Source organism: Colletes gigas, unplaced genomic scaffold, assembly GCF_013123115.1.
Source record: "Colletes gigas isolate AHSC1104 unplaced genomic scaffold, ASM1312311v1 Colletes_gigas_Sc00011, whole genome shotgun sequence".
Lineage (NCBI taxonomy): Eukaryota > Metazoa > Arthropoda > Insecta > Hymenoptera > Colletidae > Colletes > Colletes gigas.
The window spans coordinates 7497442-7511789 of record NW_025106640.1 but is presented as its reverse complement, the minus strand read 5'-3'; the positions used below and the strand labels follow the sequence as shown (position 1 = coordinate 7511789).

At 40.1% G+C, this 14348-nt stretch overlaps 4 protein-coding genes across 16 annotated transcripts in view; 2 read left to right on the top strand and 2 right to left on the bottom strand.

Annotated features, from left to right (window-relative positions):
- The window catches only part of LOC122398508, a 34397-nt gene extending 32092 nt beyond the window's left edge, over nt 1-2305 (top strand). For all 3 annotated transcript variants that reach the window (XM_043398435.1, XM_043398433.1, XM_043398434.1), the window contains one exon: nt 2176-2305. The gene's annotated coding sequence lies outside the window, so the exon portion shown is untranslated. The remainder of the gene's footprint in view (nt 1-2175) is intronic.
- LOC122398506 (surfeit locus protein 6 homolog) lies at nt 187-4061 on the bottom strand. Of its 2 annotated transcripts, XR_006259193.1 has the most exons (6): nt 3872-4061; nt 3739-3792; nt 3162-3664; nt 2847-3075; nt 501-591; nt 187-290 (listed from the first exon to the last, which is right to left on the bottom strand). XR_006259193.1 is itself a non-coding variant. In XM_043398431.1 (4 exons), exons 1-4 carry the CDS (start codon nt 3996-3998, stop codon nt 2854-2856), a joined length of 906 nt encoding a protein of 301 aa, XP_043254366.1. In that variant the 5' UTR covers nt 3999-4061; the 3' UTR covers nt 2218-2853. The 2 variants fall into 2 exon arrangements, 1 of the variants encoding a protein (XP_043254366.1); XM_043398431.1 differs by lacking the exons at nt 187-290; nt 501-591 and having other exon boundaries at nt 2218-3075.
- Nucleotides 4062-4914: 853 nt separating this feature from the next.
- LOC122398507 lies at nt 4915-5776 on the bottom strand. The gene has a single exon (XM_043398432.1). The coding sequence runs from the start codon at nt 5769-5771 to the stop codon at nt 4926-4928; it is 846 nt and encodes a 281-aa protein (XP_043254367.1). The 5' UTR covers nt 5772-5776; the 3' UTR covers nt 4915-4925.
- A 178-nt stretch (nt 5777-5954) lies between these two features.
- The window catches only part of LOC122398505 (homeobox protein extradenticle), a 40323-nt gene continuing 31929 nt past the window's right edge, over nt 5955-14348 (top strand). For 7 of the 10 annotated variants that reach the window (XR_006259192.1, XM_043398427.1, XM_043398426.1 and 4 more), the window contains exons 1-2: nt 6452-8246; nt 8850-8923. Coding sequence is in view for 9 of the 10 variants with exons in the window: in XM_043398427.1 (XP_043254362.1) it covers nt 8014-8246; nt 8850-8923 (307 nt within the window). In the remaining variant the exon portion in view is untranslated. Of the gene's footprint in view, nt 6083-6451; nt 8247-8849; nt 8924-14348 lie in introns of those variants that run through there. The other 3 variants (XM_043398422.1, XM_043398424.1, XM_043398423.1) reach the window with 3 other exon arrangements.

Here is a 14348-nt window from a genome sequence, read left to right as displayed (position 1 = left end):
CATATTCATATTTTAACATATTCTCGACCATGAATATTTCCAGTGAAAATCATTCGTCGTATTATGAATTATACATCACTGAATTTAGAAATAAAATAGGATATTACTACTCACGGGTGTTGTGAATTCCCGCGGGTGCCATACATGCCAAAGACAAAATAACCTCCATGATACACCGGCGACGATGCTGTCATATAACGACGTTATGGATGTCTCGATTAGAAGTCATCAGGTAAGTTTATTGAAGAACTATTGCGGTTCTACAGACGCTGCGATGATATGCGAGGAATCTATAAGGAAACTTTCAAATTAACATCATAAAATAAACACGAATAAATAATAAAGCTTCGTAAGAATGAATTTACAAAAGATTAATTACATCGTATTTATCGTGATCGAAATAACAAACAAATTTGATTTAAAGCTTTTCCCGTTTGATACAAAAACCATGAGCCAACGAAATTATAATTTCTTTGCTTTAATAAACTTAAAAATGTTACCTATTCTTCGTAAACTTTCGATACGTTTGAACGGTAACCAAGATGGCGTCGATGGCGTTGCATCTCCGCCTCAAATTTCGATCAGCAACCCCTAACAGAAAATACGATAAATTTAGAGCAAAATTCGTTGATAGAAATGTAGCTCTGTTATAATTAAGCAACAACGAAGCTCAAAGTAACTTGCAAAACGTGGTAATTCATAAAAAAAGTGCCAATTAGCACATTGTGAAGAACAGAGAAAAAACCGCGAAAACGATTGTAATCTTTTCATAATGTCAATTGAATTTATAATTAAGAATGTATTACTATTAGATTAAGGCATCGATAAAGTGTAAGTAGGAGTAATAACGACGATTAGATATCAATAGGTAAAGCGAACTCACTTCGTTTGTCGTAAAATTCCTGACACGTCTTATCGCGCCAATTTCTACGGTACGAATGACGATCCCGCCTTAAACCATCGAACACCGAATTAGCCGGTAGGTGGGGCTAGCCTAACCTCGCACTGAAATTCGTACTTTTGAACGAAAAATTATCACTACCAAACCTCGTATCTCTAATAACATTATTGATATATGTAATCGAGGATGCTTCGAATAGAAACTATGTCTTTAAAACAAACAAAAAACCAAGAGACCAAGTTAATGTTCGATTTCCCACAAATTTATTGTCATTACACTTTTCTAGTATCGTCTATTCTATGCATCCAGTTTACCGTGTATCTTGAACGTTTAATTTCGATGTACCATGCGATTCATGAATAATATAAGCGATGTAAATGCCTTAATTTCACAACCATACGACCATTATGTACAACGCGTATATAAATTAACTTTAAATTTAAATGTTTGTCAATGTAGCAACAAAGGACACGATTCTTCGATTTCCTAACGGACACACTTCGTTGGTTAAGTTGAATATGATTTCTAAAATGATCCTTAGACGTAGAGTGCGCTACATAACCACTGATTTTTCGCTATGTCGGTACTTCAGCTTACGAGGCATTACCTTCCATAGAATATCCAGACTATCCCTATACCGTTTCTAGATCTATTCTATAACTCGTATGTGAATTTATCCTGCACTTTGTTTGGCGTAAGTAAGTTTATTCAATACACTTGGAAACAATGATTCGTGCCGTGAGAAAGGAAAGTTACTAGCTTAAACATCAACCATTATGCCTCCTCGAAGGGGATAGGGTTTTAATTGATGCCAGAGCTGGTGATTTTCCCTTTCACAAAACGAATTATTGTCCCGAAGTGCACCTCCTCAGTGGTAAACTGTACACATACAGAACCTACATTGCCGACCCCGTCTCCTATTCCGACATTTTAAATATCGATCTTTGTAATCGAATACATGTTGCTAAGCTTAACTTTATCAATTGAAATATTTCCTCTACTTTAGACTCATAAAGAATGTTTCCTACAGTGTTACATAGCATTCCAAGATATATATCTCAGAATCATACCAAGGTGTTCTTAATTTCTTCTTGACATCGTCCCGACGAAATCACACAATGCAGACACAACATTTCGTTTAATTACTTAACGTGGATGAAGTATTTCTGGCGATAAAGTTAGAAGGGATTTCGTGTATAACTCGTCGAGAATAAAATACGAATATTACAGAAAGAAGACACCGCTTCACAGTGATCATTTATTTTATTTTCCAGGTCTCCTCGACCATCAAAATCGGCGGTACCACTGCCCGTAGATCACAGTCCGCTTTGGACGGCATTGACACACGCTAACGCCGTGAGTTCTGCTCTTGGAGATACCTAGCAGGAGGTTGAAGAGGGCGGCTATATCGAAGCCCTCGTTCTCGACTTGCCCATCATCTACTAAAAACTTTCGAACGAACTAACGAAGACGTCTACAAAGAGAAATCGATACCTACGATATCTCGAAATCAACTTCGAGACCGCAGAAAGTGCCATAACGTGAACTGATTCAAAGAAAATTTACATTACGAACAGATACCAAACTTTATGAACAAATTCCGCGCACGCAACAGAAATTAATGTATACTAAATTTTGTACCGACATAGTTGTATAACACGCTATAGCATGCCGCTTTTTACATGACACAAGCTATTAACGTACGTGTATGCTAAGAATGTATTAGGGTGAATAAAAATTTGTTAACATCGTGTACAAACAGAAATCAAAATATGTAAATAAAGCATTATGAATTACCATGTGCAACAAGCTATGCCTACTGCTCGATATCTGTCTTTCGTTGTTCTTAATGCAACAAACTGAGGAGGTTATGCACAATGAATGATGCATAATACACAGAAGAAATCTTCGATAATAAATGACTTTGAACCATACTATTTTATACATTTAACTTAAAATCCAGGCATCGCGCGTCCCTTTTTAGCAGCTTTCTTCTTTTTATTTAATTTATTATCTTTTTTCCGTTTCATGATGTTTTCTTGTCGTTTTTCTTGCCTTTTTTGAAGTCCTTTCTGTACATTTTCTAATCTAGATTCCCATTTCTTAGCACTATGTTTCTTCTTGTGTTCATTTTTACTTATTGTGCGTTTCAGTAAATCAGGATCGTCTTTCACCTGTAACAATACGACAATACAAAATATTTAAACATTTTCTTAAAGTTGCGAACAATGTACATAAGTTTAAATATTGCTTTGCTTACTTTTTCACCACTGGCTTTTGCCAGAACAGATTTCCATGCATCTTTTTCTTTGAGTTCTTGAACTTTTTCTTTTTCACCCGATTGTTCCATTGTTTTAAATTTTTCTTTCTTTTGTTTCAATTGAAGTAAAAGTTTCTTTGGATCTTTTCCAGTTTTAGGTGGTTTTTTTTTAGTTCCAATTTCAGAAAAATCAAATTTACTAAACACCATTTTACCTTCCGAATTAAACACAGGTTTTGGTCTTGGAATTTTTGGCATTTCCCCATCTTCTTTTTTAATTTTAGATAATCCAGCTGCATTTTGTTCTGTCTTAATCAACTTGTTTTGCATTACCCGTTCTTCCCTCTTTGAAATCTTCTTTATTCTGGTTTTCAAATTCCTTTTTATCTTTTTGTCTTTATACTTTAGTTTTTTAACATTCTTTAATCCTTCGAGTTTAGTATATAGCCCTTTAAACGTGTTTGCTCGATTCATGTTTCCGCTTAGTTTTAGGAACACTTTACCTGTGTAATAAAAGGTAATTACATTTAAAAGAAAAAGAATTTCATACAATGCAAAAATGCCAATAAATACAAACCTTTTGGTGCAGCGTTTACATACTGTGTTACTAACTGATCCTGTTCGCCTGAAACTAATAAGATTTTAACTTTTATCGTTATTGAAAATGTCATGAAAATTTAAAGGTTATATTTATTTCATTATATATCAACCTTGTTTAGCAAAAGGCAACGGTGTACTTGAAAATATTTGTAAGATGAAGTCATTCTCTTGTTGTAGTAAATGCTTGACAACACTTTCGTTAAATGGTTTTGACTGCATATTTTTTGCAACACACATGTACGAGATCAGAATGTAAATAAAAAACGGCGTTACAAAAGAGCAACTACAAGCACGTTTTCACTATCAGAAATTAATATTTCAATGTATAGGTTAGAAATTGGAATTTACTACGCAAACTCATAAAGCGAGGGAGTTAAGACGATATTCTATAGTCGAGAACCTTCAAAAAATCGATTTTTTTAAATTTTATTTTCTAAAAATATATGACCCGGAAAATATTTTTAATAATGGATATTGCCTTAATTCGTAAAATTAACAAAATTATGGACGTGTGTCCATAATACAGATACACCTCAAGTTTTAGTTGATCGATTGGCATCAAATTTGGAGGGAAAGTTTAGCATGTTCTTTTTGTCCGTACAGAATCGTAAGGGACTTCACTGAAACTGTATCTTTAACAATTTTATATATTTTTACATGAAAAGGCAAACTTTGCGACGAAATCTGATACAAAGCATCAGTTTTGTTCTTTTTCGTAATTCTATGGAACATACAAAATTGACGTTTAACAGACTCTTAAAAAATTATAAATTTTTATTATAAAAGTATTGTATATTAACTAAACATAACTGGCAGGTAGTCTTTAATTATAAATGAGCATAAAAAATATTTCTATACATAAACTGTTACAATTTTTCATCTAGAACGTGTTGTTACATAATTATTCGTTTACAAATAATTAGCATGAAGTGTAACAAATACCTGAGAAATACATTACATTTATGCATATTTAAATACTATAACCTAGTATATAGGATGTTTTAAACTTTACAATTAGTTCAGGTGTACAGAAATTCAGTATCTAATTATGATTGTTTGTATTACGTTCTAGTACCCGATGATACAATTTTATTGAACATTTGTATGTAAGTCATTAAAAAAACACATTTATATTGTACAAAAAATTTAATATAAAAAACACATTTATGTTAAAAGGATATCCTGCATTAATTTCTGTGATCTTAAAACAATAAGATTGTTTCCATGCAAGATTTGCGTATCGAATTCTTTCTCGACTGCTAAAGCTTCTTCAGGTGTTTGAAAGTAAACATGACAATATCTTATTTTTGCTTTTGGTACCACGGTCATAAATGACGCGGATATTGGGTTATATTTTTCAAAAAGATGCAGTATATAATGTATTCCAAATTTAGGATGGACATTAGCTACAATTACTTCATGAGCTGGTACAGCTATTCCATTCCATGTAGAACATTCATTATCAGACATAAATATTTGGTCATTGGAAATCAATGATGGAATTTCATCTTCATCACGTGAACTTTTATTTCTCTTTGTATCTTTGTTAACAAAGTGTTTTAAGGGTGATGTTCTAGAGGAATGATTATCATTGTCAATACTTTTTAACGAATTAGTACAACTGTTTTCAGAACAGACAGATTCACTGTATTTCTGATCATCTACATCTTTCTTGAATGATTTACTAGTCATTGTATTTTTTAATTGACTCTTGCAGGATTCTTTAGTCTTCTTGTTTAGATTTTGCTTTTGTTTAGATTCAGTGGATATTTTATTTTTATGCGGTAAAATTTTTATAAATGGATGATTTTGTAAAGATTCGACACAAGTTTTTGCATCCATTAGATGTTGATATCTTACAAAGCACAATCCTCGATCATCAATAGATAAAACTTTACCAAAAGCAGAAAATATTTTGTTAATTTCATCTAAACTTGTTCCTTCGGAATTAGGAAAATGCACAACATAAGAACCATCATTTCTTCTAGAATAATACTTTGATACATCCATATTCAAATAAAAAATGTCGAATATATCACAATTTGTAATGTGCTTTTCTTACGTCGCTTTGTTTGCAGTTGTATGTTATCGGTTACACTGTTGTAAACCCGGCGAAGATTTAAACATACTTTGATACTCTCCAAATTTAAGTGTAAATATTAAATTGGTTAATATAGATTGAAATCGAATTGTGGAAATTGTCAGTGTAAACAAATAAATGTAAATTTTAAAACTCGAGACACGGAATAACGCAACGTGGAGATGATAACTTCAAAGTGAGGCTAGGTTAAATGAACGCAAACTCAGTGTCATGGGAATAGGTATGTTGAAACGTTATGTTAACCATATTTATTGTTAAATATTTGTTAAACAATGGTCAAGAATATATCAGATCTGTTTGAATGTTTCTTTTTGATTAAAATTTCTTTTCAACAAATATGTTACGTATTATGATGTAACATTAATCTTAAAAAAGAAACTCAATAACATCTTTATTTTTAATTTTGAAAAATTAAATGGTAATTGAAATTTGAAATAGAAATGAATTTAAATATAAGAATTTTAGAACAATAAAATTGAAGTCTGATAAAATATTTGTATTTTCCCGCGTTTTATAAATGGTTGAATTCGTAGCCATGTTTTTGTAATGGACTTGCGCCTTATTGCACTCGTAATTTACATTTCTCAAGCACGAAGTTCTATCATTTTATTCGCACAGCATTCAGTAAGGCTAGATTACGATTATCCATTTGGTTTTGATTATTTTTTCGGTAAAACTCTGTAGAATAATGACGTAAACTCTTAAATGAAACGTTAGTGGTGAAGGAAAAAAAAAGAAGTCGAAGGAATGGGCGGAGTTTGCGCCTGTCGGGATACAAGGTAAAAGACGTAAATTTGTTTATATATTTTCCAAGGGATTTACGGACGGTGTATCGAAGGATCAGTTTTGATACATTTTTATCAAGGTTCGGGGAAATTTGAAACGTACGCGGTACAGGTTAAGGAGAACGGATTACGAAAAGCGACGAGGTCGCGTCGTAAATAAAGTGGATGCGCACGCGGACAATAACACGATAGAGCGAGCGAGGAACACGCTTTGGCCGGAGAAAGAAGGAAATGAATCGAACGCTCTGATTGGTCGAGGCGGCTATAATGGCCGCCGATTGGCGCACGCACGCACCCACACCAAGCACTCTATATGCACACAGACGCATGTACACGCGTGTGCATCAGGAGCGTACCAGTCGCTCGCGGCCGAGAAGAGTGAAAAGAGCGACAGAAACGGTCGGTCCGCGCGTTGCCTTGTAAGGCGGAGGGAGAGTTGGTGTGTGACGTCCGTGCGCGGATGGCTCGAAGAACGCCGATTTTCCTCAGCTTCTACAACGTATCCTTGCCAAGCGAAGGAAGGAGCGAGTGAAAGGAGAGTGCATGCGGCCCGGGCACGACGCCGACCGTCGACACAATCGTGTATACGTAAAATCCGACAATCCGTCAAGTTTAAAGCTGCCGAAGCTGCACCGTTTTTATCATCCTCGTAGTGTGTATACCAATCTAGAAACCGATTATTAGTCACGCAACGTGGAATGCTCCTAAGGCAAAGAAGACAAGATACGAAGACAAAGCTGTAACAGAAGTAAAAGGGGTAACGAAGGGCATCCAGAAAGGTAGAGGCAGAATGAAAGCGTGAGCGAGCAAGCGAGAGACGAAAAGTGATCAAGAGAAGCGAGAACGAGTTAAAACGCGAAACGAGATACGTAAGAGACAAAGGCCACGGCGGCATAACCTCCAAGCGACCCGATCGTGCCGCGCATTATAGGAATTCCTTGTCTTTGTGGATCGCCCCGAAGGAGTATTTGGTACACATTATTTACGAGAGATTATATTTTTACAAGTGCATGCCTGCTGCCTGGGCTTCCATATATGAAGTGTCGCACGAGTGAGAGGGAGAGAGAGAGCGAGAGAGAAAGAAAGAGAAAGAGAGTGAGAGAGAGAAAGAGAGAGAGCACGTGCATGGAACGTATTTCCTCCAAGTACTGGAGTCGTCGCCGTCATTGTTAAGTGAAAGAGCGGGACGGTTGTTTCTACGATCGTGTTTTTCCGCGACACCTGGTATACGATAGACCATAGTCCGCGAGTGTTGTCTGCTGCGTGAACGAATTCATTCTTGCGACGGCACAAAGAAACCAAGAAAAAGACAAGAAAAGAAGAGGAGGGACGGCGGATAATATTCCCAGTGTGTAGTCCACGGTTGATGGATGAAACTAGCAGGATGTTGCAACACGGTGGATCAGGTGTTGGTCTAATGGGAGGGAACCAGGGCCAGGGGGCCCAAAATACCGCCGGGTACGGAAGCATGGGTCCCGTCGATGGAACCGCGTCACAGGGTCCGGATCAGGCTGCCGAAGCTAGGAAGCAAGATATCGGTGAAATACTTCAACAAATCATGAACATCACCGATCAGAGTTTGGACGAGGCACAAGCAAGGTTGGTCCCATTTCAGATCCGATCAGCCGCCATTTTTTAATACCTCCAAGATATATCTCGGTGTTCGAATTTTCTACACGATTTCTTACGCGTTTCCATCCCGTTTAAATATTTCCATTTTCAATGGTTTTTTTCGCGCGTTATTTTCGCTAAAACCGTTTCACGATGATACGCTGGATTAGTTTTCGTCGTTCGGCGTTACGTTTATTAATATATAGAAAAATGCGATGAAAACAGGTTATGTTGATCGCTTTAAAGTGTCTCGCGGCACGATTCCGTTTCCGGGGAAAGTAAACATTATTTTTACGACGGTTTTTAAGATTTTATGGCGTCGGGTAAACCATTAAATGACGAGTATAGTACGTGTACTGGTAATGACAAGCTGTAACGTAGGTTGTATACAGGCATACGAGTGCGCGATAAGGCCGCGTTTATCTTCGCGTTATTGGTCCACGATCGTGCAACGTTTGCCAAAACGTTCTCGCTTCTTACGTTCAAACACGCCGCGTACGGATTACCTTATATTTTTGGATTCGTGTTTCGTTATCGCGAATACTTTTCGGTCGTACGCTACGACTTACGTTTTCTCGTCTGTTTCGCCAGGAAACACACCTTGAACTGTCACAGAATGAAGCCGGCCCTGTTTTCGGTTTTGTGCGAGATCAAGGAGAAAACAGGTGAGTTTTTACTTTCTTATTTAATCCGGCTGGTTATTACGAGGCGGCGCTCGAGCCGTTCGTGTGACCGTGCGTCACAAATCGTGATCCAATATTTACCGGTGTGCCGCGAACGTATCCCATAAATTAAGAGACGTCAGAAAATCTGCAGTTTCTCCCGTTGCTGCTCGAAAATTAATGGAATATTTTAAACTTCGATTTCGCGCGTATCGAATCGAGCAAGCGTCGAATTAAATAGAATCACAGAGAGTAAGATTGGATCGGCGCGTTCTCGCGCCCGTTGGATCATTTTTCGAAAAGTAATTCGTCACGGTATTCGCTGGAAGCGTAGTAATCCGATTCGTGTATCGTCGGTCACCATCTCCCGAAACTTACGATAAACGAGTACCGATTAAATAGACGCCGACGAGATAAGAGAGAACGCTCCATAAAAGTACGGGCGATCACCTCGTAACTCGCGTGCACCGGGTCCGCCTCTCGCATGCGAGCAGTTCTAAACAATCTGAGAAATTCCTAGAACGAGAGATCCCTATCTAGACTCGAGCGAGTGGAGAGAGGCTGTTGATACGTTTTGGGCGCGCGGTGCAGGGCCGACCCCTGCGCCCATTCGAAACTCGTAAACATAATTTTTATGCGATGTTTGGATTACTTTTACGCGCGGATCAAGAGACCACGAAACGCGCAATTATTTTTCGGGTGCGAGGGGTGGCTGGCTGGCTCTGGCTTGGCTTGCCTCGAACCGACAAGGGGCATAAGGGGGACTGAGGTGGAGAGCAGGAGGTGTGTGGGTCGGCTACCCCAAAAGTAGTTTCTGCCTGGTCGTTTGATGGGGGTGGTGGAGCCACCACGCCCCTCATGCTAAGCCACCCTCTTTCACGTCGTTCTGCCGTAAGTATATGTGTATATCCTACACACATTTTTCTCTCTTCCTCTCTCTTGTTCCTCGCTCTCCCCTCCTCTCACAGCGGCCGGCTAGTCTCCTTCTTTCTCGCGACGAGGGTGGTATTGTGCTGGTCGAGGGTTCGGCGTCGACGACATTCCACGTACAGCTTCCGTTGTATATGTCTCTTCGATAAAAATTCGAAAGGGAGGCTAGCCCCATCGTCGCGAAACGATGCTCTTTTTCCTGCAGGATCAGTCTAGAACCAGGAAACTGGACCTTTTTTAAGCGAACGTAGACAAAAGATCTACTGCTTACGGTTTCCTCCTACACTTTTTACTCGAGTGTACTTTGGTGATAATTAGAGGATTTACAATATTTTCATTTCTATGGTATTGTATTTAAGCGACACACGAAATCCCCATGGTTCGATGGCCACCGTTAAAGAGTTCTTTCATCGTCCGATACGGAGAAAGTGAGACAGAGTCGAGAGCGTAAAGAGGATTTACGTAAACAAAAAAGGCGTCGAAGTATGATGAGCGCACTCAAGAGGATGAGTCGTTTTAATGGTTTTGTATTCTTTATGAGTCGGTGCTAAGTATACACGGTCGCGTTCTCGCACAGGCAGAAACACATGGGTGGCTGGCCCGTGCATGTACGCGAGCGTAGGTCAGACGAAGGTACAGAGAAAAATGTATAGGGTAACGGAGAACAAGCGACGAGGGCTGTACAGAGAGAGAGAGAAAGAGGCAAGGCTTGTAGTAGAGTTTATGGGCAATGGCTGACGAGGCAGTGAAAAAGTACTAAAACCAAGAGGAGCAGATAAACGCTATGTTAAGCAGACCGTTTTACCAGCCATTTAATATAATCGGCTCTCTCATGGAGCTCGGATAACTTCGACTCAGGGACGTACCGAGTCAGATTTCTCCCCATTCGACATTTTTTCTCCCCACCACCGTTATTTTTATTCGCTACCGATAAACGTCGCGGCAGCCTGCGACCTCGTTTACGAATGTTTGTATTTTATCGCGACAACGAGCGATTCGACGCTCCTCTCGCACCTTTTAGCGATTCTGTCCCTAACCGCTCGGGAAACAAAACCGGACATCAAGGTATCCCGCGACCGTATCGAAACGTTCGTATAACGAGTTGATAAATGGATCGTCTTTCTCTTCCGCCGCGCGAAAGATCTATTTTTAATGGACTGGCTCCACCATTTGAATATCTCTCATCGTGATTGATAGTCTCGCAGCGTTAGTCCCGAGGCGGCGGCGATTTGTCACGGTCATCCGAAGCAGCTACTCTTCGAAACGCCGCGGTGATCTTCGAAAACCTGTTTTGGACAACCCCGTTTAGACCGATTTCCCATGGGATGCGAGAGGATCCCGGAGGGTAGCCAGGTACGACAGAGAGCTCGAAATCCGCGGGATTTCTCGAACCCATCTTTCGACCAACCCCTAATCCGTGTTTTCTTCTCCGGCGTCCGGGAGATCTTTTCTTCGGATAGTCCTCCGCAACGGCGGCGTATAATCGTGGACGTTCCACGCGGTGTTTTACGAAAAATCGACCATTTTTAAGATCAAACTCCGTCCAAACGCGGTGCTCTCTATCGTCGGACGAATTTTAAAAATACATCGAATAGTTAATTCGATACGAACGGTCGCGCGTGGCTCCTGTAATTAATCAAAGACCGGTCGCTATCGATTGCTAGCTCGGCCGTCCGATTGGCGGTCAACTTTATTTATCGTCTGTCGGCGGGTGTACCGTACGTGTGCTTCGAAACGCGAGTTGATCGGTTATGCATCCTCCCGCTCTTTTCCGTCAACTCTTTCTCCGTCCCTTTCGATTTATCGTCATTCAATTAAACCGACAGCCAGGCACCGCGTTACTCTCAATTCCGTACTTTTGAAACGACGCCGCCGCCGCCGCCGCCGCCGCCGCGGTCGCGTCCTGGCGTAACAATTAAAAATCCATACTCGATTTGGCCGGCGTCCAGCGGTGATTCTCTTTTACTTCGCGCATCTACGCCCGTAAGTGTTTTCGCGGACGAGACTCTTTGCCCGCAGCATCCCTGCTCTCTTCTCTTTCACTTTTTTTTGTATTCCTTTTTTCCGTAATTTCTGATTCGGTTCAATTACGTCCGCCGGCGTGATGGAACGTCCGACCGACGACGCGTCGCAAGATTGTCCAGCTTTTTGTGCAACCGATATCGTTGCTTCCGGGGCCTCCATAACTCCAGCTTTTTGTGCGATATTTTGCTCCTCGTTCGCCGACCCTCCGCAGAGGATATTCCTTTGTCGATGCGTCGCGGGTAAAATCAAATTTAGACCTTGTAAAAATAGTTGTTTCGACGGAGGCGGTGGCTCCGCTTTTCAAAATATACAGGGCGTTTGGCCACGCATGGGAAAGATTTTAATGGGAAATTCTAGAGGCCAAAATAAGTCGAAAATCAAGGATACTAATTTGTTGATTGAGGCTTCGTTAAAAAGTTATAGAAACATTTCCAGCCACACAGTATATTTTCGGTAAAGAATTTTTTTCTCGAAAGTACGTAGGAATTCGAGGATATGTGTATTCACCAAAAATACTTGTAATCGACCCCTGCAACTAAAAATAATTTTTTTAGAACGATTTGAAACTTTTCAATTTCGTCGAAAAATTTGTCCACTTCCTGAATTTTTTTCTCGAAATTGGATAGGATTTCAGGAGTATGTCTATTCACCAAAAATACTTGAAATCGACCCCTGCAACTAAAAATAATTTTTTTAGAACGATTTGAAATTTTTTTTTCGTAGAAAAATTTGTCCACCTTCCTGAATTTTTTTTCTCGAAATTGAATAGGATTTCACGGGTATGTCTATTCACCAAAAATACTTGAAATCGACCCCTGCAACTAAAAATAATTTTTTTAGAACGATTTGAAATTTTTTTTTTCGTCGAAAAATTTGTCCACCTTCCTGAATTTTTTTCTCGAAAATGGATAGGATTTCAAAGGTATATCCGTTCACCAAAAATACTTATAAGCGATCCTTGCACCTAAAAATAATTTTTTTTAGAACGATTTGGAATTTTTTTATTTAATTTTTTAATAACTTTTTAACGAAACCTCAATCAACTCTAGATCTTCCATTAAAATTTTTCTGTATAATCGTATAACTGTATAACTCGATGCGATTACCTTTTCAACATGCTTTACCCGCGACGAATTTATTCCAGCCTTCGTAGTTTCGCGTGTTTACCTTCCATCGATGGGTTCGAAAAATAATTAACGGGCCACTGTACAATTTTCATAATGAACATTGTATTCTCGTAAGAGTAAACTGTGTGTTCTGCGTTAATTAGACGACGCTCGCTTTAATTAAGGCTTGCGCAACGTTCCGCGCGTTTGTTTGTCTCGCACGATTTTGCACGCGACATACACCACGGCGATTTAGGCATTACGTATTTTTTTTACGGTCAGAAAATTTCGGTATTCTCGTTTCTTTGTACAGCCTCCTTCCTTCCGATTAATAAATACGTGCATCAATCGTAATTACCGGGATTTGCATTAATGACTCGTAACGCTTCTCCGTCGCAGGGATAGACACCAAACGAAGCTCCGGGGCTCGGAAGATTTAATAATGTAATTTACTCGTTTGACGCAATACGCCTCGTGCATCATGATTTAACGCGCTATCCCCTGTAATCTGATTTACGGAAGTTGCATCGCGAGTCGAGATTAAAATATCCGCACACCCCCGCGCTGGATCGCGATTTCGTTATCCGATCGCAATCCGTTTTATAATTCGAGCCGGAGAAATTTTCCGGGGCTTTGGGTCTCTAATTATTTCCGTCGGCCCCGTCCGTTCCGGATTTTTGTTTCGTCGAACGTATGGCGGCGGCGGGGGTTATTAATCGTCGGAGAAAAGCGAATAAACTGGTTGACCGATCGGAGGATTCAGCGACGAGGTCGTATCGGTGGCGAAGGTACGCAAAGGTAGCGTCGGCTTTCCACGGGATGACGCTTCTCGTCCCAACCCCAGTTGGAATGTCGTTCCCCTAGCTTCGATTTCCTTTTCTTCTTCTTCTTCTTCTTCGTCTTCCCGTTCGTTTTTCGTTTCGTGTTCTTCTCCCTCTTGCATCGGCCGTGGTCCCCGCATGCAGATGGGTTCCAGCAACCAAGGTGAACCGGCCTCTCTGCTCTCTCTCCGCAGAGGGAGACTCAAACTTCTTCGACTCGACTAACGAGATTTGTCCGATTCCAGCCTGTCGTATTGTGTACTGATTTATTACGAAAAGTTTTTAAAGGTTGCACCGAATCCCCGAGTGCACTTACCCCGCGGATATCGAGTAGACGCCGAGAGCTTTTGCTCGCCGTGCCCGGAGAGCGTTTCGCAACAATTTCTGTCGCCGGTTGAATCTTCTACGATGTACCGGGTGGCTAGATACGAACGCGGTTCGATCGTCGGCCGGTCGAAAGAATTTTTAACAACGAGGCGGCAATATTCGCTACGCGAACGTAGTTTTCGATACGCTGGTCGCGGCACGTTGTATATTTATAGGCAA

What these genes read in the sequence shown, in the direction of transcription:
- LOC122398507 (XM_043398432.1), bottom strand. Translation starts at nt 5,771, where the DNA reads ATGGATGTATCAAAGTATTATTCTAGAAGAAATGATGGTTCTTATGTT.
- LOC122398506 (XM_043398431.1), bottom strand. Translation starts at nt 3,998, where the DNA reads ATGTGTGTTGCAAAAAATATGCAGTCAAAACCATTTAACGAAAGTGTT. An exon ending in TGTAAACGCTGCACCAAAAG is followed by an intron (nt 3,665 to 3,738) that starts GTTTGTATTTAT and finishes TTTATTACACAG; the next exon opens with GTAAAGTGTTCCTAAAACTA. An exon ending in CAAAAGCCAGTGGTGAAAAA is followed by an intron (nt 3,076 to 3,161) that starts GTAAGCAAAGCA and finishes GTATTGTTACAG; the next exon opens with GTGAAAGACGATCCTGATTT.